The sequence below is a fragment of the Hibiscus syriacus genome, unplaced genomic scaffold, assembly GCF_006381635.1.
Source record: "Hibiscus syriacus cultivar Baekdansim isolate YM2019G1 unplaced genomic scaffold, ASM638163v2 tig00111842_pilon, whole genome shotgun sequence".
Taxonomy (NCBI): domain Eukaryota; kingdom Viridiplantae; phylum Streptophyta; class Magnoliopsida; order Malvales; family Malvaceae; genus Hibiscus; species Hibiscus syriacus.
The window spans coordinates 497,028-514,451 of NW_024063197.1; the positions used below are offsets into that span (position 1 = coordinate 497,028).

The 17,424-nt window shown below is 36.0% G+C and overlaps 1 protein-coding gene, 1 long non-coding RNA gene and 2 pseudogenes across 2 annotated transcripts; 2 read left to right on the top strand and 2 right to left on the bottom strand.

The window, feature by feature from the left end:
- The first annotated feature begins 4,986 nt into the window (after positions 1–4,986).
- Positions 4,987–5,782, top strand: LOC120172122. Its single transcript, XR_005520941.1, has 2 exons — positions 4,987–5,272; positions 5,550–5,782. It is a non-coding gene; the product is annotated as an uncharacterized LOC120172122 (long non-coding RNA).
- Positions 5,783–6,682: 900 nt separating this feature from the next.
- Positions 6,683–7,742, bottom strand: LOC120172121 (annotated as a pseudogene).
- A 31-nt stretch (positions 7,743–7,773) lies between these two features.
- LOC120172135 lies at positions 7,774–14,937 on the top strand (annotated as a pseudogene).
- A 1,669-nt stretch (positions 14,938–16,606) lies between these two features.
- Positions 16,607–17,424, bottom strand: LOC120172110. The gene has a single exon (XM_039179666.1). The coding sequence runs from the start codon at positions 17,318–17,320 to the stop codon at positions 16,730–16,732; it is 591 nt and encodes a 196-aa protein (XP_039035597.1). The 5' UTR covers positions 17,321–17,424; the 3' UTR covers positions 16,607–16,729.

A 17,424-nucleotide genomic window follows, 5' to 3' on the forward strand; every position in this document is an offset into this window, starting at 1 on the left:
AAATAAAGGGATTTAGCAGTGCAAGTTTATTCACCCTTGGATGAGAAAGAAACCCATAAACTCTTCATGCAAACACTAAAGTCTCCTTATTTTGGACACCTGGTTGCAATCACATCCAGTAATTTTTCAGACTTAGTCATGGTTGGGGAGATGGTAGAAATGACCATAAAGTAAGGCAAGATTGAGGAATGGGAGGCAAGCAAGTAACCTCCTATTAAAAAGAAAGATGGAGAGATTAACAACGTCAACACCTATAACACTAATAAAGGTGTTACAATCTCCAACCCAAAATCAACTATAGCTGTACCATCAGGTACTTATAGACAAGATTCCAAGGAACCCATGAAGGAAAGGGAAATGGAACATTTCGACCCCATTCCCATGACATACAAAGAGCTTTATCAACAACCTTTTGATACCCACGTAGAGTCACCATACCCAATGGAACCCATTTAAATGAATTTATGCTACTTTAACAATGGCAAGCAATGAATTAAATTTGTAGTTGAAATTCTTTGAATACCAATTGAATTAAAAAAACTCTATAAATGATTCAGAGTTACAGATCTTTGACAAAGTAACATAATTAAAAACCGATAAAACAAAGGACCTTATCCTTACCCCATAAGATAAGCTTGAACACTATACCCTTCTCTTAAAAGAACCGATACAACCTTCTTATCTCACAAGGGAATGAACAAGAGGCTTGGTATTCAGGTAGGTATAGGAGCGAACAACATGGGGCATCTGTTACGTATGAGATTACTATACTTTTATTTAAGACGTTCAATGATGATCACGATCTTTACATATGGAATAGTCTAGTAGATGAACCTAGTTCATATCAGTTGCCTGGAAATTGAACTCTAAAGATGAGATTTCTTGACTTTCAACAACACCTAAACTATAACAGTTTCTTGACAAACTTAAGAAATTGGATCCATATACCCAGATTATAATATTATTGTATACAATAAAGCTTGAGATGTCTCTCTAGATTAATTGGTTAAACGCCCTGGCTTTATGGATAAGATTCAACTAGCCTGATAAAGGTGATTATAATATTTATACAATAAAGCTTGAGTTATCCCTCTAAAGCAATTGGTTAAACACCCCGACTTTATGGATAAGGTTCAGCTAGCCTGATAAAGGTGATTATAATATTAAGATATCCCTCTAGAGAAATTGGTTACACGCCCCGGCTTTATGGATTCAGCTAGCCAGACAATGGTAAATTAAATCAAATTTATCTAAATAAGGAGTTTCGATAAAGATGGACTAAGGGAGTTAAGGAACACCTATTATAGTCAATTTCACACGAGCACTCAAGAATTTCATTTTTAGACCGATATTTCAGTATTGCCTTTGTTAGAGAAGCCTACAAAGCTTGAACAAGTGGAAGATTTCAGAGAACCGAAATAGAAGATCTAGTGATTGATTATGCTAAGTTGCGTCATTTTATTCGCATCCGATTAAAATACCAAGCCAAGGAAAATGACATGTTGCAATTATCAAAAGGACCGAGAAAAAAATGAAATTTTGATGGCCGAAACCTTAGAAAATAGGATGCCAACCTAAAGCCAACTCATCAATTTAGGATATTTGTCAAAGAGCTATAACTCTGAAAATATTAAAAAGAGCTATTGATTCTTTTGATTTTTCATGAACTCATGTTTATGATTTGATTTGATTGCGAGCCTGAATTAAGGGGCAATGTTTTACAAAATTCTTATATTCTCATATCTTTTTCCCTCCTAAAATAAGAAAAAGAAGAAAAACATTTTCAAACAGGACAATCTCAAATGTGAAAGGCTGCAACCTGAGAAGAAAATGGGGCATGGTCGATTCCGAGTACAAGACGACAAAAAAAGAGGCTCCATCCAAAAGATAAAACAAGAGCTAATTCATGTTGCATACATCTTAGGCATACTTAAGAGCATCACATTTATCATTTTTTAGCATACATATTTTTGCAGCTTTTAGAGTCAAGTTTCGATTTCAAGACGAAAGATACTCGATTGAAAAGCACCTTTAAAGATCGATGGTGGTTGTTTAACTCAGAAGCGAGAAGCTACACCTCAACCAACTTGACATATTGAAAGATTGAAAATCAACTTCAGACGGGTTTGAGAGCCAGTTCAAAACGGATCCAGTTCATCTTAACTCAACGACGAGTGGCCAGTTTCTAGTTAAAATTTTCAAGCCAGATTTCAACTCCAAGACGGATGATATCCAACTGACAGACTACCTCACTTGTCTTTCTCACAAAGAGGAGTTACTCGAAGATAATCCCACATGGCTTTCCCGTAAAGGGGAGTCATCCAAAGATCATCTCACCTGGTAGTGTCGAGAAAAGCTATTTGTCAACGAGAACTTTCGAGTTCGATTTCATTCAACTCGAAGGCCTATCAACCACATGGTAGTGTCGAGAAACTACTTTTCAGTCGAATTTTCAAACCAAGGTCTTTAAAACGAGATGAAGACCAAAGTTGACTACGATTCAACGACAAGAAGCCGCATTCCGATTCAAATTCTAAACTACGGTTTCAATTTCATATCATTTCAAGATGGACTTGACTTTGCGACGAAAGAGTCATGCAATATCAGAGTCAATTTCAGCTCCATAAATGAGGATATTAGACTCAGGGACCCCTTCATACCGAACAAAAATTTGTGTCCTTTTATCTTTGTCCTATTTTTCGTTCCACGAAAAAGGACAGAGAGGGGCAACTGTAGACACTCATTTTCGCCCAAATTATTTTATTTTATTTTGTTTTATTATATATATATATATATTATAGTTTGTAAATGATTTTTGAAATTTATATATTATATATAGTTTTGAAAACGATTTTTGAAAATGTATATATATTATATAGTTTTTTGAAAACATTTTGAAAATTATATAATATATGGGTTTTTAAAAAACATTTTGAAAATATATATAATATATAGTTTTTGAAAACCTTTTAAAATCTTATATAATATATAGTTTTAAAACATTTTTGAAAACATATATAATATATGGTTTAAAAAAACATTTTGAAAATTATATAATATATAGTTTTGAAAACTGTTTTAATATATATATATATATATATAGTTTTAAAATATTTTTAAATATATTTTTTTTTATTTATTTTTATTTATCTTATTTCATTTTATTAATTTTATTTTTTTATTGTGGTCCAAAGTCTAGGTTCGGGTCAAAGCCCAACCGAGCCTACAAGCCTGACCCAGCGAGCAGACCCGGTGGGAAGCCATAAGGGTCTAGGGGTTTTTACACTTAGCACGGGCGTCACAAAAAAGGTTCTTAAAGGGCACGTGAGGACCACGCGCCAGTCAAACTTTGAAACGGCCGACCGAGATACCGAAACTGAACCATCCTGGGATTTTCGGTCAACCCAACCACGAGCAATCCGAAATAACCGGGAACGATCTCGTTGCCATCGAAAACAACCCCATCGGGGGCTATATAAATACCACTGAGGATCAAAACACAAGGGGGAACCAGAACGAACAGATGATCAATGACAAAGCCAAACAACCATCGAACCACATCAGAGGGTAAGAATAACCAACCACAGAACACATCGAAAATACCAAGCATAAAAACACAAAAAGAAAAACAACCAAAGCAACACAACCGCAAGGAAGCAACCAAACCGACGGTCACCGAGAAACGGAGAAGAAACGATAAAAAGGTAAAACCCGAAACCTCTCGGTTTAGATCTACACCTGTGGGGATATTTTCTGGGTGTTTGGGCTTCGGGTTTGGGTTTGAGACGTTGCGAGGAAAATTTTGGGGGCATTTTGGTTTTTTTTTGTGGCCGGCAACAACGGTGCATAGTGGCAACGGTGGCTGGTGGTCGGCCGTTAACCGGTATTCCTCCGGTAAGGGAAAGCTAGAGAGAATGGAGAGCTTCTCGAGAAGCCAAAGTGAGAAAAATGAAGATTCCCGAATTTTGGCCTTGTGTTGGCCTTTAAATACTCCCCACGAAACGACGTAGTTTTGATGGGGACTGGTCTGTAATTTTGTGAATGGGGTTAATAGCACTGTAAGTCCCTTATCCTTTGTAATATTATTTTTTATCCAGCTAATGAATTTTGATTTATGTTAATTCAAGAACTATTGTTTCGATAATTATATTTTAGTCATGTTTTTTACATTTTATGTATGTTTTTTGTTAATATTCAAATTGGCCCCCTAACTTTTTATTTTTTTCTTTTGCAGTTCATTTTTAATACTAATTTAACCCATTAATTTCAATTTGGTCTTTTTATTTTTTACTTATTTATTATTTTTTAAAAACCTTTTTAATACTTTTTCCTTTATTTGACATTTTTTATGTTTATTTTTTAATTTAAAATTCCTTTTACCTTTTTCAGTAATAATCTCAATCGATCAAAGGTAAGCAATTCGAGTTGAATTTTTAAGTTTTAATTTAAATTTAAATTTTCACAATTAAAGACAACCGACAAGTTAATTGATACCGAAATGGCATTACAAGGGTGATAATCCTTCCTTGACTGTAACTGACTTCCGAATCCAACATATTTCTAGTAAAATGCAGATATGGTAAGATAATGTTCGATCAGCCTAAATGTTTTTTAAATGATCGGTGACGACTTTAACATTTTTATGCAAGTCGAAGCCCAATTCTGAGCCCACCCGAAAGACGGCCGTGACAGACTGGAATGTAAACAAATAAATTTGCATGTCCTAAAAATAAAGTGCAAGTTTGACCAAAACATAAACAAAATAAAATTAATATGCAAAACTCGAAATAAAAAAAAAACAAGAGAACTAGTGACCAAAATGGAAGTTCATGGTTAAAATACGGGGACCTAATTGGTGGTTAAACCAAAATTAGTGATCAGAATGCAAAAGGAGGCAAAAAAAGGAGGACCTTACTTGTGATTTACCCAAAACCTAAAATAAAAACATTCTCTCCTTTTCGAAATCAATTATGCCCGATGATTTCAACCCTCACTTCCTCTCTTCGCTCAAACGGTGACAACCCCCAAAGAGCCCAACGTCGGACGCCACAGAAAGGAGGCCGTTCTCGCTCTTAACTCCGACCGAGTACGGTCTCAAACTACCCAAACACCCTTAAACTCTCCATCTCCCTCTCCCCTTTCATCTTCTTCTACCGAGAACCAACCCACTAATAACCACCATGCACGGTGGATCACCAACCCTAAACTAAAACCGATTACCCCATCTCCTCTCCTATGGCACTGCTACCCCGAAGAACCCAACGGCCACAAGGTAATTCCTTCCATATCTTATATGATTTTTTTTATGAAATTAGCATAAAACGAAAACGAACATATAAACTAATTTCTATTCTTTGTTGTATTTTTACGAATTTAATACAAAAACAGAGAAAACAGGTTAGAATACCTCTTTGAAATTTTGCTTTCGGTTCTATCTTTGGATTGCTGAAATTGTTTTTGTTTATTGCTGAGAATTTTTTCTTACATTGTTTGTTTGATTGGGTTTTATACCCTGTTACAAAAATAATAAAATTGTTGTTGATGTGCAGCAGGGGGTGAGGAAGCAAGTATAGATGCTGTGAGGAATGGTACTGGCACTGGCACTGTGGAGCAGGGCATGGGTCTGCTGGCAGTGGGTGTGGCGTTGGCAGCTGGCACAGCATGGATTCTTTGCTCGACTTCTCTTTCTCTTTTTTTATTAATATATATTTGGGTACAAAAATTGGTGATTACAAGAAATATGGAAGATTGGATCCATAGTTCCATGAATGTTGTTTCATCATCCTCTTCATTTTACTACTTAAACCTATATATTAGTACCCATGATCCTTCATTTCCAAGTAATAGTTTCGCTGAAAACTTCAGGAGAATTCACAGTTAATAAGGTAAACCTATAAAGGGAAAACCCTTCTAAGCAACAACAATCAAATACAAATTTCAATATTTACACAGGATGCCATGCAGAAAAGAACATGGCAGATACATGAATATAAGATTTAAAATCATCGACCCTAAATACCTAATGCACTGAATACTATAATGATGTCAATCAGTGCATATAAAGAACACAAACATCAAAATCAACATTATTTGTTTCCAGAAATTATCAGTCTATAAAAGCCTTATGCAAAACCAGACTGTACGCTTAGTAGCTATCATGTAACTAACAACTAGCAGCAGGTTTCTACCTAGATAAATTTGTTTCCAGGAAAACATAACTACATTCTAAGCTTTCACAGGACTTAAAGTGACAAATTTCACCAAGGTCGATAGATTACCGATCAATAACATGTTATCCACTAGCCTTCTCAATACCAGATATTTGCAATTGTTGTCCATTACTTGCCTTCAAGGCCAGTAACAGAACAACTTTGTTCGGGATACGTACAATCGAAGTTTATCACATTATCGGCACAATAACATAACAGCCTATTTTGTGAAGCTCCTACGGAGCCAGAAGCTAGATAACTAAGAACTCCGCAGCACATGCTCCATTCAGCTATTTTGGCAAATAACTTGAATCTTAAAAAGAACTTAGGAACTTGAGATTCAACCATAATGTTAGCTTCAAGCACATAATTATGATATCAACAACATTTGAAGTTCTTCCCAAGTTTAATGAACACAGCATAGGCAACATTACTAAAATTGGCATTGCAAGCAACACAAAGATTTTATCAAAGGAGATAGTAGCAAATAAGGTAAACCATTTAAAGCATGAAATCAATCTCTTCAACATTGATAATTATTAAATATACCAAAAGTGATCACCCCACAGTTTATCAGCTACAAACGGGGCAATGCACGAGACCGTTCTCGTTACACTCGGAACACCTGACCACCACCGTGCTCTGCCCTCCACAGTAATCTTGCAGCAGCCGTTGCACCGAAAACACGAAAAAATCTCACATCTCCACAGCCATGGCAAACCTCCCCTCCTCTTTTCTTCGACAAGCCTTCAAGTAAATCACCAAACCAACCTTCATCCATGACACTCATAACTTCCTCTGCTCCCCCAATGTAGAACCCTTTAATAAAAACTCGGGGGCAGCTTAATTATGCTCGTCGACTCTTTCTTTTTTTCCTTTCATTAACTCCCTTAACTCTTCTCTGATCCCTTGGTCCATAGAAATGTCCCGTTCACAAATTGCAAATCCAAAACTTTGAATTGCCGATCTAAATACAGTGCAATCTTCGTAAGTTTTACGGATTCCCCTCAACGTCGTTGTGTAAATCACCACTATGTTTCCTCTGTTAGGCGGGCACATTTTCTCGAACTTGTCAAAGAGTGACGGTTCCAAAACGCTGTCGTTTCCGGATTCGAGTTTCTTTTACGGGGAAGAACGGGAGAAGGTGGTTCCTTTGCTTAAATTAGGATCAGTGTTTTCGGCCTGGAATTTATTCAGTAGCGAATCCCGTGAAAGCGGTGGTTTTGAAAGGCACTCACTTTCGCTAAAATTAGGATTAAAATTTTCCCTGTTGAGAAACGGGGAGAAGCGGAAGCTATCTGCGTCGAGGCTGGACATGAGTTCCGGGGAGTTAAGGATATCGGGTCGGGAAGGGAAGGGTCTAGGCTCGGACCAAAGCGACTTGGATTCACTGAAGTTGGATCCGAGGGTGAAAGGAGGCGGTGGGGTGGGCGGCGGATTCAGGTTTAGTAACACGTAGGTTTTGGAAGTAAGGGATACAAGTTGAGTGAACTCGTCCTCCTGGTTCAGCAAATTCGAGGAAACACAACCCATTACCACAGAGTAAAGATGTTTGTTTTTTAGAATGGGATTTGAAAAACTGTTGAAGTCCTGGAAGATGACACTGAAAGAGGAGAAAAGATTTTCAAATTCTTGGGGTGAGACTGAAAGAATCCTTCCGGAAAATTTGGGTTCTTTCTCTGGGCATGTCTTTATGGTAGCCGTTTATCAGGAAATCAATACAACCCGGAAACAACTCAGTTTTATAGAACCCAAGCTGGGTTGGTTTTGAATTTTCTTAGAAGGTACCAAACACAAATAAATAAGGTATTTTCTCTGCTATTGAGATCTGTGTGGTTCTTCAAGATCCCTCAAAGCTTCATTTTGTTAAGTACTGGAAACCGCTACGGGTACTATTCCAAATCTATTTTCCCAACGGTTACATCGTTGATTTTTTTTTCTGTTCTATATTTTTTGCTTTTATGCTTCCGTTTCTTCTAGCTTCTGCTCTGTTTTTTTTCTCTGTCTGTTTCTGATTTCTGTAAGTTGTAACTTGGCTTTAGCGTTGAATAAGAGATACATATCTTGAGTTGCTTTCTTTCTTTCTTTCGAAATTACCTGGTGTTGATATTGAGCTGAAACCACTTTTTATTATTTTTGGTTGCGTTTTGATTTTGTATTTTCTTGTTTGTTTTTGTAGATCTAAGTGGTAGTAGTGTGTGTAGATCTGTGTTTTATAAGCTATAAATTTACTTGAATTTTTCTAATAAAATAAAAGATCGAGTGTTCAATCCTTGTCACAATTTTTTTTCCAAACAAAGGAAAAGAGTCAATTAGCATAATTCTTCGTTTATTCTTTTTTTTAAATGGCATCTTTCTTTTAGATTCTTTAGAATTTTACGTTGAACTGTTTTTTTATTTGTATTTTTTCATTGTCCTAGACTCCTAGTATCTTATATCATTATCGATTTTTAAGTAAGATATAAATCCAATCATTGGTTTCTAGTTGTTGGCCTTAAGTTAGGTAAGATAGTGTTAATTTGTCTTAAAATCCTATTAAGTAACCAATTAGGATTCTTAGTACCCCTAAATTCTCTAGCGTTTTATTGGTGCATCTTCTGTCTTCTTTGGATTCTTTTTTCATAGTTCCTCATAGCTTCGGCTATAGATGATTGCTTGAGGTCATGTCCTTCTTTTAGATCACATAGGGCGTATAAGGGGAGGGCTCTACAGAGTGGTGTCAAGGAGACTAGACTTAGAGTTTGTTCGTTGAATGTAGGCACATTAAATGCTAGGCTGTTGGAGCTGACCGACGTACTTAGTAATAGGAAAATAGATTTTGCATGTATTCAGGAGACTAGGTGGAAAGGGGCTCGCGTCAGAGAGTGTAATGGGTACAAGTTGTGGTATCATGCGTATATAACGCTAGAAATGGGGTGGATCTTGGTATCCTATAGGCTCAAGGAAAATGTAGTTGAAGTTTGTAGATACCGAGATAGGATCATGATGATTAAGGTTATTATAGAAGCGGAAGTGGTCAATGTCCTTTCAGTGTATGCCCCACACATTGACCTAGAGGAGGGGGAAAAACGTTGCTTCTGGGATCAGTTAGATGATGTACTTAGGAGCATTCCGGAGGACCAAAGAGTTTTCATAGGGGGAGACTTCAATGGCCACATAGGTAGTGCAACCGACGGGTATAACTGAGTTTATGGGGTTTTAGTTTTGGTAGTAGGAACGAGGAGGGGCGTACGTTGCTTGAATTTGCTACTGCACACGATATAGTGGTCACTAACTTCTTCTTTAACAAGAGAGATGTGAACTTGATTACGTTCCATAACGGGGGGCATTGTACCCAAATTGACTACATCCTGGTTCGAAATCGAGATTGATGGGCTTGCATTGACTGTAAGGTGTTCCCTGAAGAGACATGTGCATCACAACACAGATTGTACGCCATGGGCGGAGCACTCATAGGAGGGCTAAACTTGGTAAACCTAGGATCCTTTGGAAGAACTTACATGGAACGACAGCTGATGACTTTAGGAGTAAGGTTTTGTCTAATACAGGTTTTGGAACTACAAACTCAAATAATGCAGATATGTTATGGAAAAATATGGCAAATTCTATCAGAAAGGTAGGCAAAAAACCCTTGGATTATCGACAGGGAAGGTCAAGGAGAATAAAGAATCGTGGTGGTGGAACGACGAAGTTCAAAATAAGGTGAAGACAAAGCAAACTTGCTTCAAGGAGTATCTATAATGCAATGACATCGAAGAAAGATCGTGAGCTAAACAAAGATACACAGAGGAAAAGCGGGAAGCCAAGAAAACGGTGGCTAAAGCAAAGGATAAGGTATACGAGGAAATGTACAAGAGATTAGACACCAAGGAAGGACAAAAGGACATCTTCAGGCTAGCAAAATCCAGGGAGAATAGGAAAAATGATCTAGGTAGCATTAGGTTTATTAAAGACAACAATGGTGTTCTTTTAGTGAAAGATCATGATATTAAGAGGGTTTGGGGTAGTTACTTCTTTGGCTTATTTAATGACGGTGCCTCACCCTGTAGAGATAGTACCGTTGGTGGGTCAGCCATCTTTCATACCACGGCCAATGACTGCCTTACAAGTAGGATTGGGTTTGAGGAAGTCAAAATGGTTCTTAGAAAGATGGGGAGGGACAAAGCTGTCGGTCCAGATCAAATTCCTATCACTGTGTGGTTGGCCCTAGGAGAAGAGGGAGTTAAGTGGTTGACCAATATCTTTAATATTATTTTAGAGACTGCCAAGATGCCAGAGGAGTGGAGAGAGTCTACGGTGATACCAATCTATAAGAATAAAGGAGATCCCAACATTGTGGCAACTACAGAGGTATTAAACTACTCAGTCATACCATGAAGCTATGGGGAAAGGGTGATAAAGGCTAGGTTGAGACAGGTTACTAGGGTTTCGGAAAACCAATTTGGCTTTATGCCGGCAGGTCTACTACGGAGGCGATTCATCTACTTCGACGGCTTATGAAGAAATATAGAGAAAAAATAGAGATCTTCACATAGCGTTCATTGACCTCGAGAAGGCGTATGATAGTGTTCCCCGAGATACGGTCTGGAAGACCTTGGAAACGAGACGGATCCCAACTGCTTATATCCGGGCGATTCGTGATATGTACTGTAGATCTACTACATACGTCAGGACTACAGTTGGTGACATCGAGGTATTCCCAGTGGAAATCGAACTCCTCCAGGGTTCGGCTCTTAGGCCTTACATCTTCGCCTTGATTATGGACGACATCTATTGTGCGACACCAGACGGTGTTCTATGGTGTATGCTTTTCACTGACGACATTGTCCTAGTTGCTGAAACAAAAACTGAGTTGAATAGTAGACTGGCTACCTGGAAGACTGCTCTGGAAGAAAAAGGTCTAGGGATCAATATTGAAAAGACAGAGTATTTATGTTCAAACTTCAGTGGGAACCAAAACGATGAAGATGTAGAATTATGCATAGAAGGACACGTTCTCCCCTCAAAGGATTGTTTCAAGTACCTAGGGTCTTTGATACATAAAGATGAGGGGTGTGGATGATGACATTACACACCGTATAAAGGCGGGATGGCTTAAGTGGATGGCTGCTACTGGAGTTTTGTGTGACAAGAAGGTGCCTCTAAAACTTAAGGGAAAATTTTATAGAATGGCAATAAGACCAGCGCTGCTGTATGGATCAGAATGTTGGGCAATCAAGAAGGATCATGTAAAGATGATGGAGGCCGCAGAAATGAGAATGCTTCGGTGGGCATGTGGTAGGACTCTGTGGAACATGACACCAAACTCTGCTATTAGGATGTCCTTGGGGGTGGTGCTTGTATCCGAAAAATTGAGGGAGGGAAGACTACGGTGGTTTGGGCATGTCCTTAGGCAACAACCGTCGGATGCGGTCAGGAGGGTAGAGTCGATTACAGTCGACGGTGCTAGAAGGAGAGGACGACCAAGGCGGAAGTGGGAAGACTGCTTGAGATCTGATTTGAAGGATTTAGCCCTTACCGAGGACATGACCTCTGATAGGAAAATATGGAGACTTAAGACCAGGGTAGCCGAGTAGTGCGGGTCACATCCATAGGGTATATCATCTCTGTATTCTTTAAATGCCTTTGTAGTAATTTCCATGATTTTTACTTTTTATACGTTTCTGTCATTGGAATTTATGAAGGCTTAGAACTAGGGTAGCGGAGTACTGTTGCCTTAGTTTTAGGTTTTAACATATTTGACTTTATTCCTTCTCGTAGCTTGCTATCATTGACTTCTGTGTATCATTCTCTTCATGTTTCCCCTTTTTAAATTTAGGTGGGTCTTACGTTTCTGTCTATTTGCAGATATTTTTACGTAGGGATTTATTTGCAAGGATTACTTCACATTACAGACACGCATATGAAGACTACATATGAAGACTGTTCAACTATTTATTTATTTATTTATTTATACATGCATTGCATTTTATCTTTATTTTTAATTTTTTGACTGCCGGAGGTCTTCCACTGAAGTTGCTCTCAACCTGGATTTGGAGCAGCCTACTACCCTACATCCCCTTTACCCCATTGCATATGGGAATAGGGTTTTGTTGTTGTTGTTGTTGTTCTCTGGGAGCCTAAACATCAAAACCCACAAATAAATGGAAATAGATTTTGACTTCAATCAAATTCTCTTTTTACTCAAAGCTTAAACCCAAATCTGATTAACAATTTAAACCATCCTCTCTAACTATCCTCTTCCGCCTCTTTTTCCGTCATCTTTCCAACTTTTTTTATGTCTTAAAGATATTTATGTTTTTTTTAAGTGATATTATTTTATTTTTAATGTTTATATATTAATTATTTACAATTTTATGAAGTGAAAAATAATAAAAATATAATTATTTAAAATAATATTTAAGTTTATGTTATTAAAAATAATTTTTATATATTATAAAAATATTTGTCCACTTGAGCTCATAATATTATTTTTTTAATATTATATTATATTTTATATAAATAAATATGATACTTATGAGAAAAAAATAGAATATAGAATTGATATATTAATTATATTTTAAATATATATTTTTTCTCAAAAATTAGATAGGGTTAATTACCCTATTCATACATGAACTATACCCGATTCTCAGTTTCATATATAAAGTTTAAAAATTCTAGATTAACTACATAATGTTTTCTGTCGTTAATGGGTATACCATTTCCGTCACGAAAGATGATGTGGAACCCTCTGACCTATATCAAACTGACATGTGTCACTTAAAAAAATATTTTTTATATTTTTAGGTAAATTATATCATTCATCATTCAACTATCTTCTCACTTTTGTTTTAGTCACTAAAGTTTACAATATTTTTAATTTAATTATTATCAACCCACCGACCTCAACAGGTCTTCTTCTTCATCATCTTCATTAAGGTCACGGTCCACTAGTGGTAGTCCAGATTCTTATCTGATACCCACCGCCGTTCCAAGTGGTCCTCGGCCTCAAGTTCTGACCGGTGAAACAATACCCTCATCACTGCTAGCCAAAGCATCATCTTCGGCCTCAAGTTGGTGAATTCAATCTTCACAAATTTAGAATCTAAAAGCTTTTTAAATTAACAAAAATATCATTAAAGATAATGGATTCTTCTTTTACTTTACCAATCTGTTCATAGCATTGTTGTTCTTGCGTTGATCCTCATTCAGATCACCTCATCTACAGCTTTCACTTTTCCAATTCTTTCATTTTCCTACGTTTTCTTCAGCTCTCGATTCTTGATTTTCTCGGAAATTTATGGATTTACGGCAATTATTTTACGTTTTTAATTTTTGTTAAGGAATGAATTTGCATGCATTGCATGTTTTTACATGTTTGACATGTTTTCTGTTAAGAATCAGTTGCAAAGTTGTTACGGTTGTTACAGTTGGCTTTCTAATAGTCTTAGCAGAAAGTTTAGTATAAATATATGCTTTTGTAATATTGATAATTCAGCGAATGATTTTACAAGTTTCTATAAACGGTTCTTTTCTTCTTCCTTAATGTTGTTCTTCTTTAGATAGTTATTTCACTATCTCAACATGGTATCAGTTGCCAAGTCTTGGTGCCGGTAGTGTCCGCTGCCTTTTTCATTTTGTATATCTGATCCCTCTGAAGAATGGATAGATCTGGTGTTCCTGTGATTTTCAATTGAGCTCTAGCACAAGGTTTTTCGATTTGGTGTATCTGGTGTGTTATCTTCGTTTCACTCTCTCTAGTTTAGAACTGGATTTGTTCTTTGTTCTAGATTCTTATTTTGAAAGAACTACCTGTTGATTGCGTTTGACTCGTGTTGATTCCTTGGTAATAGAGCAAGCTAGTAATTTGTTTGGTGGTCTTGGGTTTAGATCTGTGCAGTTTTTGTGAAGATTGATATTGATTGTAATGTGGGATTTGCCAAGGTAGTTTATTGGCTATATTGCTGGTGTGTTATTTATTTGTTGTTTTTAGTTATTCGGATTTTTGACAAGTGCTTTATGGGTAAAGAATTAGGCCCACATATAATATTGTATCGGAAATGGTTATTTTCTTAACTCAGTGTCATATGATTCTGATCTATTGTAGGTTATGGACCAACAGGCTGCAGATATCGCTCCTACTCGGGCATTTCTGGAAGAGCAATGACTCTTTCTCTTTGCTCTTCACATAGTCACCACAGAATTTGCACACAGGTGAAGATTAGATCCTTGAAATGTAGTTCGAGAGGAATATATGTTGTATGCAGAGCAGGTTCTAGTGGTTACAGGAGAAACCCTGACTTCTCGAGGCAAAGACATGGGTTTCGAGGGAAGAACATGCAGAATGAGGAGAGAGAATCTTGAAAATGTAGATGAATCTGGAATGATATCTTAAAAAGAACGGGCCATTACTCTCCCTTTCTGGTTCCACGAAATTTCAAGCTGCTGCAGCCCAGGTCCAATAGAGAAGGAGATTGTGGAGCTTTTTAGGAAGGTCCAAGCTAAACTTCAAGAAAGAGTTGTAGTTAAAGAAGATAAGAAAACTAAAGCCTCATAGGGGAAGGGAAAAGAGAGTGAAACAGTCGATTCTATCCTTGAGCTATTGAGGAAGCACTCGGTTGAACAAGGTAAGAAGAAAAACAACGATGGCAACAGCAAACCCTTGCATTTAGATGATCCAGAAGTGAATGACTCTTCTAATGGAGATAAAAGCTCCAGTTTCTTTGGTTCAATTAAAATTAATTGACTTATTAAAATATTAATAAAATAAATAAAATAAATTTAAGTTATTAATAGATGTCATGTCATAAAAAATTAATAAAATAAATTTGAGTTATTAAAATAAGAGCAACTCTATAGTTTAATAATTAAATTAAAAAATTTAAACTTTAATGACTAAAATAAGAGTTAGAAGATAATTGAGTGACGAATAGTATAATTTACCTAAAAAAATTAAAAAAAAATATGTTTTTTAATGTGTTACATGTCATGGTTATAGGGTTTCACGTCACTTTCCATGACGGAAGTGAGTGAATCTGTTAACGGCAAAAAAACATTATGTAGTTAATCGAAAATTTTTAAACTTTATGTATTAAACTGAGAATCAGATATAGTTCATGTATGTATAACAATTAAAATATTTTTATAGATTTTCATTTAAGTATTTATAATTTAATATTAAAGTATAACTTATTTAAGAAAACATATATCATAGGATAATTTAGTAAATTATGCATTAAGTAATTTTATATTTCTTCAAACCAAATACGATATTCTTATATTCCTGTTAAACAAACCAAACAATGTACTATAATATTCTTAAAGTAATACAACATTATGATAATTATATTCCTAAAGATAATCTTATATTATAGGTGTGTTTAGTAAAGTTTTTTAAAAGAACTTTAAGAAAAGTCTGTTTTGAACTTAAAATAAATGTCAAATAGGTAAAAAAAAATGAAGAAAAAAGTTTGCAATGGAAACGGTGGTTTCAAATCAATAGCAAAAGTTAAGATTTCTAGCTCTCATTTTTCGACTTTATGTTTGGAATCAAATTATAATTTTACAGTTACTAATACATAGATTCCACTCAATTATGTATTTGTATTTTATTTTAATAATTTAATACTAACAACCTTAAAAAATAATTTTATTACTTTTAATATTTATTTTAATTATTTAAAAATAAATAAAATCCATAATTTTTATATTAAAATATTAGTAGTAAGTTACATAAAATATTTTTATTTTTATATTTTGTTATAGTTTAAATTGATTTAATTCATACATAGTAATAAATTTTTTGAATTTATTATAGTTTAAATTGATATGATTCATGTATAAAAGTGTAAATATAATTTTAAATGTTATATTTTTAATTTACAATATAATGTCTATAATAGACATTTTATCTTTTCAAATTTGCTTTGTAACAATAATCATGAACAATTAAATTTTAAACTACATTTTTGTACAACATTTTTAGAAGTTCGTTTCTACAAACAATCTTAAATGTTACTTTTTCAAAAACTATACTGAATTAGCCTTATATGAACCAAACGATCCTAATTGACAAACTAGGATGCAATCTGTGGAAGTTGCTTGTGTTTCCTCTAATTCCAATTTCAACCATTTGGGACCCCTTGAGGAATCAGTGTTTCAGGTGATAATTTTTAAAATGAAATTGTTGGATTCTTGTAATTCATAAGAAATTTGAGCTCCCCTTTCTGAATCGTTTTTTTCCATAAATCTAGAATGAAAATAAAATAATAATTATTTAGAGACTTCGAAGATTCATATTTTACGTATATCTTACTCGAATACGAGATCTTGAGAATCTCTTAAACAATTTTACACCGAATTAAAATCAAATGCCGGTGCTTCCTCTCAATGAACCGAGAAATCCGAACATTTAACAAAGGGAAAGGGTAAATAAATTTACGAAATTACATGCTCAATTCAGTCCTCGAACTACTATTTCATGGGGTCTAATGTTAATAGGAAAAAAAGGGGGTGAAAATGGGAAGGGACAATGGGTTCTAATTGTCTAACAAGAAGCCATCTTTGGTTGAAGAAGCATTCCTACTGCTGGACAGACTCCATTGATCCGAAAACCCAACAGATCCATCGACGACCCTATTCCCACACTTGGCCACAGTCCTAACGCTCTCCATCAACTCTTGAGTACGACCTTCTTGTGACAAAATCTCCAACAGCTGTTCCGGTGTGATCACTAACTTCACTTTCCAAAACCCACTGTTGTTGTTGTTGTGCCTAGACAAAACATCAGTATGAGATCTCTTCAGCGTCCCCTGACAATCGCACGACATCCTGTACGGAGCAACACCCGCTGCCGCCGGGATACTGTTGGACCTCACATGCCCTTGTCGCACAATCTGGCCACAGTTGATCGGAAGCAAATAGTAGGATTCTCCGGGGAGTAGTTCGTCGTGGTGGAAAAGTGGTTTCCAGAAGAGATCTTGGGTCCGGAAAATGGCGTGGCCTGGGAACTCATCGGTGATGGTTCCGGCTATTATCGGAGCTGAAAACTCCATAACGCCGCCGTTTGAAGTTATGACTTTGATCACTTCGTCAGCTTCTCCCAAGCCGCCGAACAAGCAGTTCCCCATCTTTTTGTTTCTTATGAATCCTGGTCCATCAAATTGTAAATGGAGGAGTGTATATTAAAGGGAGGGAAAGTTAATGGAGGGAAAGAAAATAATATAGCGTCGGT

What these genes read in the sequence shown, in the direction of transcription:
- LOC120172110 (XM_039179666.1), bottom strand. Translation starts at nt 17,320, where the DNA reads ATGGGGAACTGCTTGTTCGGCGGCTTGGGAGAAGCTGACGAAGTGATC.